At 42.4% G+C, this 23,706-nt stretch overlaps 1 protein-coding gene and 1 pseudogene across 4 annotated transcripts; one reads left to right on the top strand and one right to left on the bottom strand.

Moving 5' to 3' along the window:
• The first annotated feature begins 1,784 nt into the window (after window positions 1-1,784).
• On the top strand, window positions 1,785-12,439 carry nadk2 (NAD kinase 2, mitochondrial). 4 transcript variants are annotated; one of them, XM_029708954.1, is made up of 12 exons: window positions 1,785-2,860; window positions 3,716-3,804; window positions 3,916-4,004; window positions 4,211-4,292; window positions 4,465-4,548; window positions 4,879-5,042; window positions 5,255-5,339; window positions 5,578-5,721; window positions 5,936-5,991; window positions 6,164-6,217; window positions 6,313-6,436; window positions 11,577-12,439. In XM_029708954.1, the coding sequence occupies exons 1-12, from the start codon at window positions 2,624-2,626 to the stop codon at window positions 11,713-11,715; spliced, it is 1,347 nt and encodes a 448-aa protein (XP_029564814.1). In that variant the 5' UTR covers window positions 1,785-2,623; the 3' UTR covers window positions 11,716-12,439. The 4 variants fall into 4 exon arrangements, with proteins under 4 accessions (XP_029564814.1, XP_029564815.1, XP_029564816.1 ...); XM_029708955.1 differs by having other exon boundaries at window positions 1,789-2,860; window positions 4,879-5,018; XM_029708956.1 differs by having other exon boundaries at window positions 1,799-2,860; window positions 5,626-5,721.
• Window positions 12,440-13,703: 1,264 nt separating this feature from the next.
• LOC115159349 (S-phase kinase-associated protein 2-like) lies at window positions 13,704-21,454 on the bottom strand (annotated as a pseudogene).
• Window positions 21,455-23,706: the final 2,252 nt, after the last annotated feature.

Here is a 23,706-nt window from a genome sequence, read left to right as displayed (position 1 = left end):
AATTTGATCTGACTTTCATCGAGTCACAACAATAGACAGTCTGCTTAAACTAGTAACACACAATTATACTTTTTCATGTCTTTATTGAACACACCGTGTAAACATTCACAGTGCATGGTGGAAAAAGTATGTGAACCCTTGGATTTAATAACTGGTTGACCCTCCTTTGGCAGAAATAACCTTAACCAAATGTTTTCTGTAGTTGTGAACCTGACTTTCACAACAGTCTGGAGTAATTTTGGACCATTCCTCTTTGCAAAACTGTTTCAGTTCAGAAATATTCTTGGGATGTCTGGTGTGAACTGCTCTCGAGGTCATGGCACAGCATCTCAATCAGGTTGAGGTCAGGAATCTGACTGGGCCACTCCAGAAGGTGTATTTTCTTCTGTTGAAGCCATTCGGTTGTTGATTTACATCTGTGTTTTGGGTCATTGTCCTGTTGCATCACCCAACTTCTGTTGAGCTTTAGTTGGTGGACAGATAGCCTGACATTCTCCTGAAAAATGTCTTGATTAAACTTTGGAATTAATTTTTTCGTATATAGCAAGCTGTCCAAGCCCTGAGGCAGCCCCAAACCATGATGCTCCCTCCACCATAGTTTACAGTTGGGATGAGGTTTTGATGTTGGTGTGCTGTGCCTTTTTTTTTCTCCACACAGTATTGTGTTCTTTCCAAACAACTCAACTGTAGTTTAATCTGTCCACAGAATATTTTGCCAGTAGCGCTGTGGAACATGCAGGTGCACTTTTGCAGACTTCAGATGTGCAGCAATTTTTTTTTTTTTGGACAGCAGTGGCTTCTGTGGTGTCTTCCCATGAACACCATTCTTGTTTAGTCTTTTACATATCATAGACCCGTCAACAGATGTTAGCATGTTCCAGAGATTTCTGTAAGTCTTCAGATGACACTACAGGGTTCTTCTTAACCTCATTGAGCATTTATAGACAATTTGTCTTACTGTGGACTGATGAACATCAAGGCTTTTAGAGATATTTTGTAACCCTTTCCAGCTTTATGCAAGTCAACAATTCTTAATCTTAGGTCTTCTGAGAACTCTTTTGTTTGAGGCATGGTTCACATCAGGCAATGCGTTTTGTGAATAGCAAACTCAAATTTTTTGATTTTTTTATTGGGCAATGCAGCTCTAACCAACATCTCCAATCTCATCTCATTGTTTGGACTCCCGGTTAGTTGACTCCTGACTCCAATTAGGTTTTGGAGAAGTGATTAGCCTAGGGTTTCACATACTTTTTCCAACCTACACTGTGAATGTTTACATGATGCATTCATTATAGACAAGAAAAATGTGTTATTAGTTCAAGCACACTGTTTGTCTATTGTTGTGACTTAGATGAAGATCAGATCAAATTTAATGACCAATTTATGTAGAAATCCAGGTATTTCCAAGGGGTTCAGAGTTTTTCTTGCAACTGTATATTTCTCATTGAACCATAGACCCAAATGTTGGTGCTTAGAAACCCTCCCCATGGGCTGCCCATACAGAAACAACTGTATATTATCGGCGATTTCGTTCTTCGAGAAGAACATACAAGACTTCGCCACTGACAACTTAAAACCCCAGTCAATCGACCATTTTTCAAGATGAATAGATTTGATCACGAGTTTCCTTCCACCCTCCAAATAGCGCCACCATCAGCATATAGCGAAGCTCCAATACCCCTACCTACATTGGAAAACACATCGTTAATCATAATGTCGAACAAAATAGGACTGATAGCACTGGCAATGAGGTACAATAATAAGAAGCACCATTCTATTCAGAGAACAATGCTCCGGCTCTACCCACGAAAAGCACGTTGTACGTAATAAAAAAAGCCTGCGAGCGCTTTCAAACGTGCGTGCGTTACGTGCATCAAAGATGGTGTCGTAGGAACTGGGTACTGTTCTAGAAGTCATCTGAGTCTCAAATAGCTGCATGTATTTAGTTTCTTGGAGCTGCTTAGAGTAAATAAGTATGATCAAACGGATGTTTGCAGGATACAAAAAAAGGTGAAAGGTACATGTAGAGGGGGTCGTTAGCAAGGAACTTAGTTTGAGGAAGGTTAGCTAGCTAGCTATGTAACGTTGTGTTGCTGTGTTTTGAGCTGACCTGTGTGGTGTGTTGAGCTCGCTGGGGACGGGTTTACGTTGTGATTTGACCGATTGGAAGCTAGCTATCGTCAGCTAGACCGCTCTATCTAGCTGGATCAGAGTGCTCGTGACCTTCTTTGCTCCCATTACATAGTTATCTGGCAAAGGTTACTGTAGTTAGCCAAAACAAAAGTCGCTAGCTGCCTTGCTTGCTTGCTCGTGAAAGTGAAACAGAGCGCTGGCTATCGATAAGGTGATTTTTGTTTTTAAGCTTCTACAGCAGCTGACTTGCTAAGCTTGCTAGGTCGTGCTTTGTCAATTCAGAACTACGCTTGGTGAGAGTGGTCTCGCAGCATCTGGATTCAACGAGTTTAGTGTATATGAATGAATGGACCCAAGTCAAACAGCTGGGAGGAAGCTCAAGCTTACGTTACCGACATTGGGTTACCGCCGAATTGACCAACGACCACATTAAAGGGGACCAACAACGAATAACATTTGTCTTTTTACATTTTTTAAACATTTTACAATAATGACTTACCGAGCCTTTATAAACTTTCTGTGCCTTGGGAATCGAGCTGTCACTATTTTAAATAGGAGCTCAGATCGCCTCCTTCACATCCAGATGGGGATACGAAATATTGCATCACAGGCTGAAAGTGGTTTCAACCCTGCGAAAGTTGCTGTGGTGACAAAGATGACAAGATATGAATTCGAGCAGCAAAGATATCGCTTTTCAGAGCTCTCAGAAGAGGACTTAAAACAGCTGGTAAGTAATGGGGAAAGAATGTAATACTATGGTACTTGCCAGTGGTGTAAAAATACTTAAGTACTACTTAAGTTGTTTTGGTGGGTATTTGTACTTTACTATTTATATATTTTTGATTTTTGAACTTTTACTTAACTACATTCCTAGAGGAAATTCTATACGTTTTACTCCATACATTTTCCCTGACACCGTTACATTTTGAATGCTTAGTAGGACTGGATAATGGTCCAATTCACGCACTTATCAACAGAACATCCCTACTGCTTCTGAAGTGGCGGATTCACTAAACACATGCTTCCTTTGTAAATTGTCTGAGTGTGCCCCTGGCTATCCATTATTTTTAAAAAAAATTTTAAAGGTGACGTCTTGTTTACTTAATATAAGGAATCTTGTATTATTTATACTTTTGACATATTTTAGCAATTACATTTACTTTTGATACTTAAGTATATTTAAAACGAATTACTTTTAGACTCTTACTCAAGTATTATTTTACTGGGTGATGTTTACTGGAGTAATTTTCTGTTAAGGCATCTTTACTTTTACTCAAGTATGACAATTGGGTACTTTTTCCACCACTGGTACTTGCTCTCAAACTCATTTATTTTCTAAATGTGTTCATCTTTGACGGTAAAACACCCCCTGAACAACTAGGCATCGGCACACACTAGTTTTCCTTTCAGTTCAGACAGAGACTTGGTGATCCCATAGATCTTTGCTGGTGATGGACAAATATTTATCTTGCAGGATGTCAGATTCCTCTCTGTTGTATAATAATCCTCACCAGAGCCTGATTGAAATATCTTTGCTGTGATTTAAAATTGCGATACTCTTGAGTTTTTGTGCTTGTTACAGCTTGCATTGAAGGGCTCCAGCTACCTTGGGCTTCTGGAGAGACACAACATCCATACCCGCAATGTGGAACACATTGTGGAGAGTCTACAGTAAGATGATGAGTTTCTATTCAAGGATACTGTTGTGATTTACTGTATACAAGCAGTCATGAAGTTGTAAAGTGACCACGACCCTAACCTTTGTCTTTCTGTTCCCTCTAGGAAAGAGGGGATGGAGGTGCGTGTGGTGAAGAGAGGGCAATATGATGAAGAAACAGTGCGATGGGCAGATGCTATTATCTCTGCAGGGGGTACGTTTTCTCCCTTTTTTAAGAGTTTGAGAAAAGTAGCTGATAATTTACATGGTCACTTTCCCGCAGTGGTACAAAAAAATCCCAATTAAATTGTAAGTCGGTGCTCAGAGAATACAACGGGTCAGCTCAACCCATGAATAGGCCTATTTCACCCAGAAACCTTGCTGTCATTAGCTCTGACCCCCTCCTGTTCCTTTTGTTAGGGGATGGGACTATGCTACTTGTCGCCAGTAAGGTTTTCAATAAAGACCAACCTGTTCTTGGGGTTAACACTGACCCTGAAAGGTAAGAACTCATAACAAAAGGGGTTAACGAAAATAAAGTGGTGGGTTGGGGAATTCCCTGTGGTGAATTTCAACATTTTGATAAATGGCATGAGAGGGGGGGAAATTGCTTTATCTAGTTTGAGGGGGGAAAGTGCTCCTATTAAAGGTGTCTTTTTTTGCTTTGCATGAAGGTCAGAGGGACACCTGTGCCTGCCTGTGCGTTACACGCATGCCTTCCCTGAGGCACTACAAAAACTCCGCCGTGGTCAGTTCAGGTGGGTGTTTCACTTCCCTGGCTAGAATACTGTTGTTAGGAAAGCTATGTTTACTCGGGAAGAATACTCAGATCTTTTTGCCACACTTCCCCAGTTCTTTTCAGCATTCCTGGTCTTAGTACACTGCCCTTTGATGTTGCTGAACTGTAAGACATGAGTTTCTGATTCCAGGAACAGTAATGCCTAATAATATCATGGCATGTTTCACCACCCCCTCTTCTTTTTCCATATGTTCCTCTCCCTGCCTACAACACACTATTACTTAACTCCACTGATTAATTTCCTTCCCATTCCCTCTCAACCCCCCCCCCCCCCCCATACGTCCTGCAGGTGGCAGTGGCGGCAGAGGATCCGTCTACACCTGGAGGGCACAGGGATCAACCCGACCCCAGTGGACCTACATGAACAGCAGCTCAGTCTGGAGCAACACAACCAGGCCCACCGCATCACCCTCATGGAGGCCCGGAGCAGTACGGCCCCTCTGCCTCCTATGTGTACCTGGCTCAGTCCATTGTCTGTCTGTCTGGGCCCTTGGGGAATAATCAAAAACGTATTAAATGGAGGGGGCACTGTCTTGAATGATTAACATGTCTTCTGGTCTGTCGTTTTTGTTCTGGTATTAATTCACACAATTATTTTCATGTGATTTGTCAAAAAGCTCTTTTCTACCAGTTCCTCTATTCAATCAGCTGTTTATTTGATACAGGCGAGGCTTGCAGCCTATCCAAGCCCTACCTACTCCCTGTCAGAGGACTGAATGAGATCTTCATTGGGGAATCTCTCTCCTCCAGGTACGCTTGTCATCAAACCAAACCATGGCATCTTGACCCCCCAAACATGAATGCCTGTTTTGCTGCTTGTCTCTGTGTTTCTCCCTTCATTAATCCTCCTCTGCACTACTTGGTAGGCCGTCATTGTAAATAATAATTTGTTCTTAACTGACTTGCCTAGTTAAATTAAATAAAAATACTACCACCTCCACCCATTTCCCCATGCACTCATTGGTGGATCTCTGTCCGTCACTCACAGGGTGAAGTATAAATCCTTCAAACCTCATCTCACCCTCTCGCTCCATAGGGCTTCCTACTATGAGATCTCTGTGGACGATGGACCGTGGGAGAAGCAGAAGAGCTCTGGCCTTAGCATCTGCACTGGGACTGGATCTAAAGCCTGGTACACTAAACTCCAACACATTTTTTTATTTTTGTTTTTTACGTATGTTGGTGTTTGCCAATTAGTGGTCCTGGAAGTCCACTTTGAATGCTACTTCTTGTTCATGCTAGTTTAAAAAAAAAAATCTCAATCAGGAAAAATTATGATTTAACTGACAGCACAGCTTTTAGTAGAATGTTTGTTTCATGAGACTCGTTCTGGTGTGTGTTCACAGGTCTTACAATATTAACAAACTGGTTGAACAGGCTGTGGGAGAAGTCTTAAGAATAGGTATGTGGACGCCTACCTTTCTGAAAACACAAATCCACATGATTATTGGTGTTCTTAAATCTGTGTGTAAATAGAATTACAGATGGAAATTTGAGACAATCAATGATTTGGAGAGAACCTGTTTACTACACTGATAATGTCATGACAGTGATTGAGTCCTCTATCTTCCCAGGAAAGGCACAAATGGGTCTTGATATTCCACTGAGTCAGGAATTGATTGAAAAGGGTGAGTTCCAAAAGATGTACAGCTGAATGTGTGGATGGATGAATGCTCAAGAAAAATGTGTATGCATGAATTACACAATGTCTTTATTTTGCCAGTGACTGATGAATACAACACGTCTCTGGTGTTTGGTCCGGAGGAAGGCAGAATGATCTTCAGCATCAGAGAGCCCATCGTCAACAGAGTATTCTCCAGCAGTCGCCAAAGAGGCTTTGCCAACAGGTCTGTTCTATCTACAGTGCCTTAGTATTCACACCCCTTGACTTTTTCCACATTATGTTGTTACAGCCTGAATTTAAAATAGGATTAAATTGAGATTTTGCGACACTGGCCTACACAGTTTTTACTTTTAATAATGAATTGAAAATGAAACATTAATGTTTTGAGTCAGTAAGTATTCAACACCTTTTGTTATGGCAAGCCTAAAGAAGTTCAGAAATAAGTTTCTGAACAAGTCGCATAATAAGTTGCATGGACTCTTTGTGCAGTAATAGTGTTTAGAATGACCACCTCATCTCTGTACCCCACCCATACAATTATCTTTAAATGATTAATTACACTTTGGATGCAGTATCAATACACCCTGTCACTACAAAGACACACGTTTTTCCTAACTCAGTTGTCGGAGAGGAAGGAAACCGCTCGGTGATTTCAACATGTTTTTTTTATTCAACCATTATTTAACCAGGTAGGCAAGTTGAGAACAAGTTCTCATTTACAATTGCGACCTGGCCAAGATAAAGCAAAGCAGTTCGACACATAAGAACAACACAGTTACACATGGAGTAAAACAAACATACAGTAGAAAAATAAGTCTATATACAATGTGAGCAAATGAGGTGAGATAAGGGAGGTAAAGGCAAAAAAGGCCATGGTGGCAAAGTAAATACAATATAGCAAGTAAAACACTGGAAGAAGTGGAAGAAAGTGCAAAGGAGCTAAATAGTTGTATGGGCTAAATTATAGATGGGCTATGTACAGGTGCAGTGATCTGTGAGCTGCTCTGACAGCTGGTGCTTAAAGCTAGTGAGGAAGATATGAGTCTCCAGCTTCAGAGATTTTTGCAGTTCGTTCCAGTCGTTGACAGCAGAGAACTGGAAGGAAAGACGACCAAAGGAGGAATTGTCTTTGGGGGTGACCAGAGAGATATACCTGCTGGAGCGCGTGCTACAGGTGGGTGCTGCTATGGTGACCAGTGAACGGAGATGAGGGGGGACTTTACCTAGCAGGGTCTTGTAGATGACCTGGAGCCAGTGGGTTTGGCGACAAGTATGAAGCGAGGGCCAGCCAACGAGAGCGTACAGGTCGCAGTGGTGGGTAGTATATGGGGCTTTGGTGAAAAAATGGATGGCACTGTGATGGACTGCATCCAGTTTATTGAGTAGGGTATTGGAGGCTATTTTGTAAATGACATCGTCGAGGATCGGTAGGATGGTCAGTTTTACGAGGGTATGTTTGGCAGCATGAGTGAAGGATGCTTTGTTGCGAAATAGGAAGCCAATTCTAGATTTAACTTTGGATTGGAGATGTTTGATGTGAGTCTGGAAGGAGAGTTTACAGTCTAACCAGACACCTAGGTATTTGTAGTTGTCCACATATTCTAAGTCAGAACTGTCCAGAGTAGTGATGCTGGACGGGCGGACAGGGTCAGGCAGCGATCTGTTGAAGAGCATGCATTTAGTTTTACTTGTATTTAAGAGCAGTTGGAGGCCACGGAATGAGAGTTGTATGGCATTGAAGCTCGTATGGAGGGTTGTTAATACAGTGTCCAAAGAAGGGCCAGAAGTACACAGAATGGTGTCGTCTGTGTAGAGGTGGATCAGAGACTCCAGCAGCAAGAGCGACATCATTGATGTATACAGAGAAAAGAGTTGGCCCAAGAATTGAACCATATGGCACCCCCATAGAGACTGCCAGAGGCCCGGACAACAGGCCATCCGATTTGACACATTGAACTCTATCAGAGAAGTAGTTGGTGAACCAGGCGAGGCAATCATTTGAGAAACCAAGGCTATTGAGTCTGCTGATGAGGATGTGGTGATTGACAGAGTCGAAAGCCTTGGCCAGGTCAATGAATACGGCAGCACAGTATTGTTTCTTATCGATGGCGGTTACGATATCGTTTAGGACCTTGAGAGTGGCTGAGGTGCACCCATGACCAGCTCTGAAACCAGATTGCATAGCAGGGAAGGTGCGGTGGGATTTGAAATGGTCGGTAATCTGTTTGTTGACTTGGCTTTCGAAGACCTTAGAAAGGCAGGGTAGGATAGATGTAGGTCTGTAGCAGTTTGGGTCAAGAGTGTCCCTCCCTTTAAAGAGGGGGATGACCGCAGCTGCTTTCCAATCTTTGGGAATCTCAGACGACACGAAAGAGGTTGAACAGGCTAGTAATGGGGGTTGCAACAATTTCGGCAGAATTTTAGAAAGAAAGGGTTCAGATTGTCTAGCCCGGCTGATTTGTAGGGGTCCAGATTTTGCAGCTCTTTCAGAACATCAGCTGAATGGATTTGTGAGAAGGAGAAATGGGGAAGGCTTGGGCGAGCAGCTGTGGGGGGTGCAGTGCTGTTGACCGCGGTAGGGGTAGCCAGGTGGAAAGCATGGCCAGCCGTAGAAAAATGCTTATTGTAATTCTCAATTATAGTGGATTTACCAGAGGTGACAGTTTCCTATCCTCAGTGCAGTGGGCAGCTGGGAGGAGGTGCTCTTATTCTCCATGGACTTTAGTGTCCCAGAACTTTTTTGAGTTTGTGTCGCAGGAAGCAAATTTCTGCTTGAAAAAGCTAGCCTTGGCTTTTCTAACTGCCTGTGTATATTGGTTTCTAACTTCCCTGAAAAGTTGCATATCACAGGGGCTGTTCGATGCTAATGCAGAACGCCACAGGATGTTTTTGTGTTGGTTAAGGGCAGTCAGGTCTGGAGAGAACCAAGGGCTATATCTGTTCTTGGTTCTACATTTCTTGAATGGGGCATGCTTATTTAAGATGGTGAGGAAGGCATTTAAAAAAAAAAATAACCAGGCATCCTCTACTGACGGAATGTGACCAATGGTGACTTTAAAACAGTTCGAGTTTTATGGCTGTGGTAGGACAAAACTGAGGATGGATCAACAATGTTACTCCACAATACTAAGATAAATGACAGAGTGAAAAGGAAGCCTGTACAGAATACAAATATTCCAAAACATGCATCCTGTTTGCAATAAGGCACTAAAGTAAAACTGCAAAAAAATGTGGCAAAGAAATGAACTTTGTCCGAAATACAGACTGGGAGACAAATTCACCTTTTTAGCAGGACAATAACCTAAAACACAAGGCCAAATATATAGTCGTGGCCAAAAGTTTTGAGAATGACACAAATATTAATTTTCACAAAGTCTGCTGCCTCAGTTTGTATGATGGCAATTTGCATATACTCCAGAATGTTATGAAGAGTGATCAGATGAATTGCAATTAATTGCAAAGTCCCTCTTTGCCATGCAAATGAACTGAATATCCCCAAAAACATTTCTACTGCATTTCAGCCCTGCCACAAAAGCACCAGCTGACATGTCAGTGATTCTCTCATTAACACAAGTGTGAGTGTGGACAAGGCTGGAGATCACTCTGTCATGCTGATTGAGTTTGAATAACAGACTGGAAGCTTCAAAAGGAGGGTGGTGCTTGGAATCATTGTTCCTCTTCTGTCAACCATGGTTACCTGCAAGGAAACATGTGCAGTCATCATTGCTTTGCACAAAAAGGGCTTCACAGGCAAGGATATTGCTGCCAGCAAGATTGCACCTAAATCAACCATTTATCGGATCATCAAGAACTTCAAGGAGAGCGGTTCAAATGTTGTTAAGAAGGCTTTAGGGCGCCCAAGAAAGTCCATCAAGCGCCAGGACTGTCTCCTAAAGTTGATTCAGCTGCGGGATCGGGGCACCACTAGTACAGAGCTTGCTCAGGAATGGCAGCAGGCAGGTGTGAGTGCATCTGCACACACAGTGAGGCGAAGACTTTTGGAGGATGGCCTGGTGTCAAGAAGGGCAGCAAAGAAGCCACTTCTCTCTAGGAGAAACATCAGGGACAGACTGATATTCTGCAAAAGGTACAGGGATCGGACTGCTGAGGCCTGGGGTAAAGTAATTTTCTCTGAATCCCCTTTCCGATTGTTTGGGGCATCCGGAAAAAAGCTTGTCCGGAGAAGACAAGGTGAGCGCTACCATCAGTCCTGTGTCATTCCAACAGTAAAGCATCCTGAGACCATTCATGTGTGGGGTTGCTTCTCAGCCAATGGAGTGGGCTCACTCACAATTTTGCCTAAGAACACAGCCATGAATAAAGAATGGTACCAACACATCCTCCGAGAGCAAATTCTCCCAACCATCCAGAAACAGTTTGGTGACGAACAATGCCTTTTCCAACACGATGGAGCACCTTGCCATAAGGCAGAAGTGATAACTAAGTGGATCGGGGAACAAAACATCGATATTTTGGGTCCATGGCCAGGAAACTCCCCAGACCTTAATCCCATTGAGAACTTGTGGTCAATTCTCAAGAGGCGGGTGGACAAACAAACAACCCACATTCTGACAAACTCCAAGCATTGATTATGCAAGAATGGGCTGCCATCAGTCAGTATGTGGCCCAGAAGTTAATTGACAGCATGCCAGGGCGGATTGCAAAGGTAAAAGCCTTTGACACTTATGAAATGCTTGTAATTATACTTTAGTATTCCATAGTAACATCTGACAAAAATATCTGAAGACACTGAAACAGCAAACTTTGTGGAAATTAATATTTGTCATTCTCAAAACTTTTGGCCACGAATGTACACTGGAGTTGCTTACCCAGATGACACTGAATGTTCCTGAATGGCGTAGTTACAGTTTTGACTCTTAAATCGGCTTGAATCTATGGCAAGATTTGAAAATGGCTGTAGTAATGATCAACAACCAACTTGACATAGCTTGAAGAATAAAAAAAAATGTTTTTTTTGCAAATGACATACAATCTAGGTGTGGAACACTCTGACTTACCCAGAAAGACTGACAGCTGTAATCGCTGCCAAAGGTGATTCTAACATGTATTGACTTGGGTGTGTGAATACTCCCAGTAATGTAAATTAGATTTCTGTATTTCATTTTCAATAAATACTCAAAGATACATATTTTCACTTTGTCATTATGGGGTATTGTGTGTAGATGGGTGGGGGAAATAATTTAATCCATTTTGAATTCATGCTGTAACACAAGAAAATGTGGAATTAGTCAAGGGGTATGCATACTTTCTGAAGGCACATTGCCCATTCTTCTTGTCTTGCAGTGAGGTACAAGATCCCATTTTATTATTATTTTTTTAATCGTTTGGGTTTTGCTCTTCAGGGTGTGTGTGCGCTCGCGGTGCTGGGACGCGTGCATGGTGGTAGACGGCGGGACTTCTTTTGAGTTCAACGACGGTGCCATAGCAACAATCACCATGAACGAGGAGGACCAGCTCCGGACTGTTCTCCTTGAAAACTGACCGGCCAACCATCCTTACTGAGCTCACAGTGGACTCTCAACAGCAGTGATCTATGAAGGAAGCAGGGAGGACAGGCTGATGCATTATTAGGACCTGTGAACTTGATGAGACTATCACATCCTCCCCTTGTAGCTTTTTGGAGTTTTGAATATATTTAGGCTATATTTACAAATGTGTTCTTTACTTTTGCATTGGTGTTGGCTGTATTAGTTACATTTGGGTTTTATTTAGCTTTTTGTCTCCATTTGATTTATCCAATATCTTCAAAAGCTTACCGGGCCAGCGGAAATGAGTGTAATTATGCAGTATTTGCAACTTTTTTTCACGATACAATTACTTACAGCAGCCTGGCGTTATTCAATTATTCGTCTTGCTCCATTATGGGTTGTTACTTTCACAAGTTTTGAGTTTGCTTAAGAGACCGTCTAGGCAGCTGTGAGTTTCTGACTTTGCCTTGGGCATTTATCGTTGCCAAACACTACCCAAATCAATCCTCTCCACCCATTGCTACATAATTCAAAACTGAGGGACAGAGCGAGCCCATGTAAAATACAATTTCTTACGGAATGTCGTGTTATAATACCTGGATGTGCTGCCATCATTATTTTATATATACATTTATATTTTGGGAGTTTCTCAGACCGTGCCAATTACTATTGGAAAAAATGTTGATATTTATGGTGTTGGTGGACAAATTCTGAAAAAAATAAAATAACGAATTCCATTTGGCTGATTTTATATATTTTTCTAGATCTTTTGAGCTGCTTGGCTTCAAATACTGATTGTGTTGGGGAGTGGGAGTAGAACATGAAAAATGTAATGCACTAAGATCAAAACCCGAAAGCATTGTATTGCTCAACAGGTCAGGGCCTCGAGGGTCTTCACCTAAACTTTGACAAAACAAGAAAACAGTGCCTGGGCCTGGGCCTGAAACGGCAAAATACTAAAATATTTGCTTCCAGTGTTCATCAAGGGGTCATTTGGAAAATGCCTGGGAGCTAAGAGGGATGGTTTTAGTTATGAATCCCACATTGTGTAAGATTAATATGCAGAAGGGAGCGATGTCTAAATCCTTATTGTGTTGTGAATTCTGCCATGGGAACTTTGGGCTACTTTCTGTGGCTCTAGTTCTACATCTGAAATGACTGTCTATGCTCCTTATGGTGCCAGGTCATGAGACTACACTGAACAAAAACATTTACGCAACATGTAAAGTGTTGCTCCCATGTTTCATAAGCTGAAATAAAACATCCAGAAATGTTCTATATGTACAAAAAGCTTATTTCTCTCAAATGTTGTGCACAAATTTGATTACATCCCAGTTAGTGAGCATTTTAACCTTTTGTCAAGACAATCCAGGCAGTTGACAGATGTGGCATATCAAGATGCTGATTGAACATGATCATTACACAGTTGCACCTTGTGCTGGGAACAATAGAGCACTCTAAAATGTGCAGTTTTTGTCATACAACACAATGCCACATGTCTCAAGTTGAGGGAATGTGCAATTGGAATGCTGACTGCAGGAATGTCCACCAGAGAATTGAATGTTAATTTCTCTACCATAAGCTGCCTCCAATGTAGTTTTAGACAATTTGGCAGTACAGCCAACCGGCCTCACAATCGCAGACCATGTTTAACCACGCCAGCCCAGGACCTCCACATCCACCTTCTTCACCTGCGAGATTGTCAGAGGGTGGGCAGGGATGCTGAAGAGTATTTCTGTCAGTAAAAACTTGTTTGTGGGGAAACACTCATTCTGATTGGTTGGGCCTGGCTCCCAAGTGTGTGGGCCTACGCCCTCCCAGGCTCACTCATAGCTGCGCCCCTGCCCAGGTATGTAAAATCCATAGATTAGGGCCTAATGAATTTATTTCAATTTACTGATTTCCTTACATGATCTGTAACTCAGTAAAATCTTTGAAAATGTTGCATTTATATTTTTGTTTAGTATACAACGATATGAAATCAAAACATGATCACAGAACTCTTTAAATAAAACATGTATTTATACATTGACAGGGCATCTTTATTTGTCAATGCATGAATTAAAAAGATCTACATTTTCTTAAACATCTCAACCAAATGTGAGCAGAAACAGGAACCAGACCAAACATGGCTCAGATCCATACATTTACGTCATTTAGCGGACGCTCTTATCCAGAGCGACTTACATAGCTAGTGCCCCCCCCCTGTGGCAGAGGCTACCATTTTCTTGTACATTATATGCCTGTAGTGTAGTGCACATTCTCATATTCCGTACCTAATTTAGGGACAAGATTACATTTGTATTTCCACATAAATGCCAACGGATCTAGACTTTTGTATACATTATAACCACCTCTGCTTTTATTCTGTCAAACAGGTTAAATGTTTACATACTGCTTTACTCATCTCATATGTATATACTGTGTTCTATTCTACTGTATTTTAGTCAATGCCACTCCGACATTGAGCAATCTAATATTTATACATTTCTTAATTCCATTATTTTACCTTTATATTTGTATGTATTGTTAGATACTACTGCACTGTTGGTGCTAGGAACATAAGCATTTTCACTACACCTGCCATAACAGCAGCTAAATATGTGACCAATAAAATTTCATTTGGAAGTAGAGGTTGATGTAAACTGTAACATCATTGATTCTTCCCTTTAAAATAAAACAGATCAAGTAAATGACATTATTTAAAATGCTTCAAATGCAGATTTGTATTTTAGAAACACTTTAAAAAGAGAATTCCAACCATTGCATCATGAGGTAGAGATTGACGGCTACAACGGTGGTGCACCTATGAAATAATCCAACTCGGACCAAAATCTTCCTCGTCTTTCTGGCAAACACTGTTTACCGTTGATAGACAGTAACTGATGTGCCATTATCCAGTTGGTAAAACATTACAGAATGAACAAACATTATCAATCTATAACGTTTAAGTTCTGCACAGTTTACTGTCTTTGGAATGTTCGGAAGTCAATAAATTGGCCAGATTATGGATACATTATCAGCAGCCTATAAGTCAGAATTTATGATTATCTCAAGTAAAAAATAAAAAGTTATTTCCCTGAAAGTTACAAGCTGTCTTCAGCACAGAAAAAAAAATGTATGAAATGAAATGTATGCATTCACTACTGTAAATCGCTCTGGATAAGAGCGTCTGCTAAATGACTAAAATGTAAATGTAAACATTATCAGGGTTAAAATATTTCTAAAACAGGAACACTTTAAAATCTTATGAATTCAGTTGCATGGTATTCAAGTCGCGTTACTGTGGAGAATTGCAATTTACCAGCATTTAAAATGTTCACTACTGTGCATCCGAAGGACATGTCCTATTACAATAATAACTTAGAACCAATGCCCACCATTACAAAACAAAAATATGTGCTGACAAAAGCACAACAAAACAGGCATCTTCATCAGAACAACTGGTGTCAGTGTACAACAAATTGCAGAAGGCTCTATGGAATATTCATACACTAAAAGTAGCTAATATTCCTCCTATATCATGACCACATCAGACAGAAATGAGTTATGACATGTTAGTGACAGCGTTAGGAAGGCGTTATGGCTAGGGCCTGAACACCAACCGACAGGTCATGCCCCACATGGAGCGGTCCCTCCGGGTGGCCCCGGTGGGACGGGCCACGCCTGAGAAGGGCCGGCTGTTGATTTGGAGACGGGGCAAGCCTTTACTCAGGATTGGCAGGTAGGTGTCCTGGACCAGCCCGTATACCTCCAACGTCTGCAGCTCTGGGAACTTCTCAAAATCACTGAAATAAAACAGGCTTAGTTAGTGCAACAATAAAAATAAAAAAGGAGAGAAATTGGCAGCTAAGGAAAGCAACACTACTAAAGCATTCATATTATCACTTGAGAGCTTGTCTGTGACTTACGCTAAGGCAGCAGGGTGAATCTGGTAGCAGCGGCTCAAAGCTAAGTGTCTAAGAGACCGCAGCTGCTGGAGGATGGGGAAACTGGAGCTCTTCATCAGAACACTGTCACTAACACAAATACACAGACAAGATATCAGAATGAGATTATGGTATGAAGAAACAGTAGCTGTACAGTATCCACCTCAAATAATGTCATGGCCAAAGCAATCATGTGGATCCACATGTCCGCCCAGCTCAGGACATGCAGTACGAACGCATCTTAAATCCAGATGTACGAGGTTAGGACATCTCTCCACCAAGTCTTTCACATCTGAAAAGAGGCATTGGTCAACTTAACTCATCGTTATCAGTATAAAGATATTCAAACAGTCAATACATATATGGGCAGAGGGAAAATGGTCAATGCCACAGGGTTTTCCCCACCTTCCATAGTCAGGTTCTGTCTGTAGCCACTGAGGTTGAGCTGGGTGATATTGGAGGGGAGGTTACTGACAACAGCCTTCACATGATCAGTGCTGAAGTCACACCACGACAAGTTCAGCTCTTCAAGCCTTGGTATAGGAACGGAAAAAGGGAAAGCAACAACGTTCTGTATTAGTTTACCAATGTACAGATCATGGTTTAAACAGCAAGTTAAATAGATTACGCTATCATTCAGAAATACTTAAGACATTAACACATTCAAAATAATCAAATAAAACAAATAGAAATTGAAAGACTAAGCTTACCGTAAGCAGGATTTGAGAATCTGACTAAGCGAGTCGGGGGAGAATCCAGAGCAGCCGCACAGATTGAGCCGTACCAGCTCAGTATTCTGAGATAGGGACCTGATGGGTAGAGGAAGACTGTTTAGAGTCATTCTGAATGCCGTCTAAACATTACATCATTATAAAACAGATCATCATTGTAAACAGAGCATTTGTCTTCTTTACTCACTGAACGATGTTGTCAGAGAGCTCCAGTCCCTCCAAGCTTAGATTCTCTAGCAGCCTGCAACGGGAGATGATGTCATCTAAAACCGGGGTAGTGACAGTGCAGCTGGAGAGATCCATGTGATGGACATGCAGGTGTCTGAAATAACAGACAAAATGACATAAGACAAATAGGATTGTCTGTGTTTACCTACAACAGAAACCTCTGTATCCCCATTATATGTATGAGGACTTACTGTGTGTGGGTGAAACATGGTTCTCCAATGCAGGTATGGGGGCAGCGCAGTCCCAGTACTCCAACCGTAAGCATCTGCCCAAGAGCTTGATCTAGCTGAGCTTTCCCTACCAGATCCACACTATGCCACAGAGACTCATCAAACCTGCCAGGCACAAAAACATGCAGAGACTTAAATGACAGACTCCGATACATTTTGCTGATCTATTTGCCTGTGTTAGAAAAACAGTGTGATGTCTAAGATGTTCAAGCAGAAATACTGCAATGTAAGTAGTTTAAAAAGACAGTTGAATGGTCCAAGACTTACGCCAAGCGATGCCAGCGCTTGCAGACCCGGGACATCCTGCAGAGGGAGGCAGGACAGGATTCCCAACAGCAACTCATCTGGGAGACTGTCCCAGGACAAGCCTGCCATAAAAACAACATCAAACGATCAATAACTTGCTCAAATATTGACTTCCCTGAAACAGAATAATTCTTAAAGAATTCCAGATAATTAGCTATGTTTTTCTAAGCTTGTTGTATTCCTCCCAACACATGGCTACACACACACCTGAAAACTCCCTCCTTGTCCTTGGTCGCCTGGCAAGCACAAACTGGTTATCCTCGTTCTCTTTGCCCTTGCAGACCACACGCTGCTTGTGAGGTGGTGACCACTGCTGAATGAGCTCGTCAGGGGTGGTCTCCGTGTCCCCACATTCGCCAAAGTACTCTCTCTTTTTCCATTTGTTCTTCTGTGAGAGGGACAGCATGGATCCCTCCAAATTCTCATGCAGGCAGGGAAACTCCTGCAAAGACCTGATACAAAAATAATGGGACAATGATAAAAACAGAAATCTTTGTGGGATGAGTATAATTTGTGGAACGTTCCAACAGGAATCTGTCCAAACACTTTGTAAAGTACAAGGTTGCCAACAAACAATGCATACAAAGTAGAACGATCAATTCACCTAGCTAACTAGCTGCCGAATAGGCATCAACTCACCACGTAGCTTATTCTTAATGTTTGTCAACAGGCTACCAGAGTGAGGACAGACATTTTTCGCAATAAACGTGGTGAGTGAAAAACTTAATGAAATAGCCCACTCCCTACCCCGTATTTTTGACTACAGCTCAGAATTTAACACCATAGTACCCTCCAAGCTCATCATTAAGCTGGAGGCTCTGGGTCTCAACGCCGCCCTGTGCAATTGGGTGCTGGATTTTCTGACGGGCCGCCCACAGGTGGTGAATGGGGCCTCACAAGGGTGCGTGCTCAGCCTCCTCCTGTACTCCCTGTTCCCCCATGACTGCGTGGCCATGCACGCCTCCAACTCATTCATCAAGTTTGCAGACGACACTGCAGTAGTGGGCTTGATTACCAACAATGACGAGACAGCCTACCGGGACGAGGTGAGGGCACTCGGAGTGTGGTGTCAGGAAAACAAACTCTCACTCAACATCAACAAAACAAAAGGAGATGATCGTGGACTTCAGGAAACAGCAGAGAGAGCACCCACCTATCCACATTGAAGGGACAGTACTGGAGGAGGAAAGTTAAGTTTCTCTGCGTACAAACCACAGACAAACTGAAATGGTCCACCCACAGAGTGTGGTGAAGGCGGCACAACAGTGGCTTGTCACCTAAAACCCTGACAAACTTTTACAGATTCACAATCAGGGGCACCCTGTCGAGCTGTATCACCGCCTGGTACGGCAACTGCACCACCCTCAACAGCAAGGCTCTCCAATGGGTGGTGTGGTCTGCACAACGCATCACCGGGGGGGCAAACTACCTGCCCTCCAAGACACCTACAGCGCCCGATGTCACAGGAAGGCCAAAAAGATCATCAAGGACAACAACCACCCGAGCCACGGCCTGTTCACCCCGCTACCATCCAGAAGGCGAGGTCAGTACAGGTGCATCAAAGCTGGGACCAAGAGATAGAACACTGTTTTTCAATCTCAAGGCCATCAGACTGCTAAACAGTAATCACTAACTCAGAGCGGCTGCTGCCTACAAAGAGACGCATATCCCTGGCCACTTTAATAAATGGATCACTAGTCACTTTAATAATGTTAACATATCTTACATTACTCAACTCATATGTATATACTGTACCTTATACCATCTGACATTTCACATTCTTAAAATAAAGTTGTGATCCTAACTGACCTAAAACAGGGAATTTCTACTGGGATTAAATGTCAGGAATTGTGAAAAACTGAGTTTAAATGTATTTAGCTAAGGTGTATGTAAACTTCCGACTTCAACTGTAGGTCTATAACAGTTTTGGTCTAGAGTGTCTCCCCCTTTGAAGAGGGGGATGACCACAGCAGCTTTCCAATCTTTGGGGATCTCAGACGATACAAAAGAGAGGTTGAACAGGCTAGTAAATTGGGGTTCAAACAATTTCAGCTGATAATTTTAGAAAGAGAGGGTCCAGATTGTCTAGCCCAGCTGATTTGTAAGGATCCAGATTTTGCAGCTCTTTCATAACATCAGCTGTCTGGATTTGGTTGAAGGAGAAGTAGGTGGGGCTTGGGCAAGTTGCTGCAGAGCTGTTGGCCTGGGTAGGTGGAAAGCATGGCCAGGTGGAAAGCATGGCCAGCCATAGAAAAATGCTTTTTAAAATGATTGATTATCGGAGATTTATCGGTGGTGACAGTGTTTCCTAGCCTCAGTGTAGTGGGCAGCTTGGAGGAGGTGCTCTTATTCTCCATGGACTTTACAGAGTCCCAAAACGTTTTGTAATTAGTGCTACAGGATGAACATTTCTGTTCGAAAAAGCTAGCCTTGGCTTTCCTAACTGACTGTGTATATTGGTTCCTGACTTCCCTGAAAAGTTGCATATCGCAGGGACTATTCGATGCTAATGCAGAACGCCACGGGATGTTTTTGTGCTGGTCAAGGGCAGTCAAGTCTGGGATGAACCAAGGGCTATATCTGTTCTTAGTTCTAGATTTTTTGAATAGGGCATGCTTATTTAAGTTGGTGAGAAAAGCACTTTTAAAGCGCAACCAGGCATCCTCTACTGACAGGATGAGGTCAATATCCTTCCAGGATACCAGGGCCAGGTTGATTAGAAAGGCCTGCTCGCTGAAGTGTTTTAGGGAGCGTTTGACAGTGATGAGGGGTGGTTGTTTGACCGCGGACCCATTACGGACGCAGGCAATGAGGCAGTGATCGCTGAGATCCTGGTTGAAGACAGTACAGGTGTATTTAGAGGGCAAGTTGGTCAGGATGATATCTAAAGGATGCCCCTGGTTATGGATTTAGGATTGTACCTGGTAAATTCCTTGATCATTTGTGAGATTGAGGGCATCTAGCATAGATTGTAGGACGGACGGGGTGTTAAGCATATCCCGGTTTAGGTCACCTAACAGTATGAACTCTGAAGATAGATGGGGGACAATCAATTCACATATGGTGTCCAGGGCACACCTGGGGGCTGAGGGGGTCTATAACAAGTGGCAATGGTGAGAGACTTGTTTCTGGAAAGGTGGATTTTTTAAAAGTAGAAGCTCGAATTGTTTGGGCACAGACCTGGATAGTATGACAGAACCCTGCAGGCTATATCTGCAGTACATTGCAACTCCACTCCCTTTGGCAGTTCTATCTTGTCGGAAAATGTTGTTGGGGATGGAAATTTCTGGTGGCCTTCCTAAGCCAGTATTCAGACACGGCTAGGACAACAGGGTTGGTGGAGTGTGCTAAAGCAGTGAATAAAACAAACTTAGGGAGGAGGCTTCTGATGTTAACATGCATGAAACCAAGGCTTTTACAGTTACAGAAGTCAACAAATGAGAGTGCCTGGGGAATAGAAGTGGTGCTGGGGGCTGCAGGGCCTGGGTTCACCTCTACATCACCAGAGGAGCAGTAGGATAAGGGTACGGCTAAAGGCTATAAGAACTGGTCGTCTAGTGCGTTCGGAACAGAGAGTAAAAGGAGAAGATTTCTGGGTGTGGAAGAATAGATTCAAGACAATGTACAGACAAGGGTATGGTAGGATGTGAGTACAGTGGAGATAAACCTAGTCATTGAGTGACGATGAGAGAGATTTTGTTTTGAGGTTTTGAGACACGGCGATTCAGACAGATAGCAGGCCGGGGCTAGCAGATGGACCTTCGGCGACGTCGCAACGGAAAAGCCTGTTGAAACCACCTCAGACGATTACGTTGGCAGACCAGTCGTGATGGATCGGCGGGGCTCCGTGTCGGCAATAAAGGGTCCAGGCCAATTGGCAAAAGAGGTATTATAGCCCAAGAGTTAGCTGGTAGACCTCTTTGGCTAGTCAGGAGATGGGCATAGCTCGAGGCTAGCTCAAGGCTAACTGGTGCTTACCTCGGGACAGAGGCGTTAGCCAGCAGTTGCCACTCGAATGCAGCTAGCTAGCTGCGGCGATCCGGTGTAAGGACTTGCGGCAAGAATTCGGTGATGAGGTAGAGAAAAAGCAGTCCGATATGCTCTGGGTTGATATCGCGCTGTGCGAACTGGCAGGTATTGATCGAGCCGAAGCTGGCTGGTGTCCGAGTTAACGGTGAAGACCGCTAGCAGTGGCTAACTGACTGACTAGTAGCTAGTTAGCTGGCTAGCTATTGATGGGGGTTCCGATTCTAAAGTATAGAAATAGCAGATCCGTACCACAATGGGTGAGGCGTGTTGCAGGAAAGTATATTCAGTTCGTCGATGGAAAGTGAGATTAAAATACATACAAAAAAAAATAGGAAAATTACTATTTACACGGGACAAGACAAACACACATCCGACTGCTACGCCATTTTGGAATAAACTGCTAAATTACTAAACTGACCTTTAACCTGTCTGTCAATCTGCAAATACATGGCTCAAAAACACCAGATATATACAATAAAAGTCAACGTTATCAATAAACAAAAATGCTTTTTGGTCTTAATTTAAGTGTTAGGTTTACAATCACATTTGAATTAAGAAGATAATTGTAGAAATAGGCGGGGTTTATGACTTTGTGGCTGTGGTAACTAGGGACGACCAGCGCACCATCGCCTCACACTGGTCACGGGATTCGGTTTCTATCAAAGTGACGTCACAGTCTCGCTCTAGTTGTCTCGCCAGCTAGCTAGTTATTGTATTCCAGCTGGCTCAAACGGTGTTCCGTATCCCACACACGTCCGTCCACTCCAAAATAATTCCAGCATCCAGTGGACTGTGGACTCGAGTTATTTGATGAATGGAAAGAGACATCCGTTACAAAACACCAAAAGGTGTAATGACATTCGGCGACTGTCATTGGGTCTACACTCTTGTAGCCTGAATTAATTGATTGCGTCTTGCTTGACAAAATGACATTTTTTGTAGAAAGAAAAGTTGGGACAACTGAAAAGAGGCTGAGATACAGGACTGTCCCGGAATGACAAGTGCAGCCACATTTATAAAAAAACAAGGCACAGAGGTGGGGGCGTTCGTTAAATTTGGAATAAGCTTAATTAACGTCAACATTTTTGTGAGAAGAAAAATGAACAATTACTTCGATCAAAAGAAAACTGAATGATTTTGAACACTCCCGAGTAGGGTTGCCAAGTCAAGCTGAAATGTCTAGCCCAATGACTACACAAAACCCGCCCACATTCTTTTTCACAGCATGAGAGGAATTGCCATATTTATACAATAAACCCTTTTTCCATAATGCTATCGAGCCAACTAAGAATAAATAACATAGTAACTAGTAACGACGTTAGAAGCTAAATTAGTGTTTCCTCAAAATAATAATTATTGCAAGCTATGACATGACATAATAAAGGAATTGGAATATGTGGCATGAGAAAATATAATTTGCCCTTATTAAGGGTGCCTTATTGCTATTATAAACTGGTTACCAACATAATTAGAACAGTAAAAAGTAATAATTGTCATACCCATGGTATATGGTCTGATTAGCTGAATTCAGGGCTAGAACCAGGTTTATAATGGTAAATAAATCCCCTAAACTAGGTGCTTCGATCCCTGAATGCTGATTGGCTGACAGCCGTGGTACATCAGACCGTATAACAGCGGTATGACAAAATATGTATTTTTACTGCTCTAATTACTTTGGTAACCAGTTTATAATAGCAATAAGGCACCTCAGGGGTTTGTGGTATATGGCCAATATACCACGGCTTAGGGCTGTATCCATTGGGTCTTGCAAAGAACAGTGCTTACCCGTGGTATATTGGCCATATACCAGACCCCTCTGGCCTTATTGCTTAAATAAATCAGACAGAAGAGTTTTAGTGATGAAAGTTGGTCAGAGGATCTCGAAATCTATTTTCTGGCAATTGTGTTGTTATTATGTGCCAAATGTTAAGTCTAATGTCCTGGGTTTATGATTGTAATTCAATTTTGCTATGGTTTGCTTGGATAAAGGCAGGTAGCCGATAGCCCCTGATATGCCTACATCTCATTTCAGATAGTCTACAGTAGCCTAGACAAGATTTAGGCAAGATGTAAACTGAACGATTTAGCAGCTTGCTTAGTTCAAATTAACAGACTAATTTATTCAACATGAATAGTGAAGCGATTAAGAGGTAAGAAGCGCTTGTGTTTTCCAACAGCCTGCTGCAATAGGCTACTGAGGATGGGTTCATAATATCATCACTGAATTAAATATTAATCATATGTATATGACCTGAATATGCTTGTCAGCAACAGCCAGTGTTTATTTTTTTGAATTTGTTTTACCTGTAGCCTAATCTTACTGTTACCGTCAATCCAACGCGTTCTAACAACTGATCGATCGGCAACTGCGATAGAGCTTTGGTAATTTCCAATTTAATTAACTTATCGTGTCCATTAACGCATAATAACACAGTGCTACAACGATAATAAACGGAATTATAGGAATAGGCTATTTATTAAATTGGTTTGCCAGCTCCAGGTAGGCTACACAAGTGGCACAAATTTAGTTGTAATGACTCCAGTGATATCG

Source organism: Salmo trutta, chromosome 23, assembly GCF_901001165.1.
Source record: "Salmo trutta chromosome 23, fSalTru1.1, whole genome shotgun sequence".
Taxonomy (NCBI): domain Eukaryota; kingdom Metazoa; phylum Chordata; class Actinopteri; order Salmoniformes; family Salmonidae; genus Salmo; species Salmo trutta.
The sequence above is the reverse complement of the archived record's forward strand: the minus strand, read 5'-3'. Positions and strand labels throughout refer to the sequence as shown.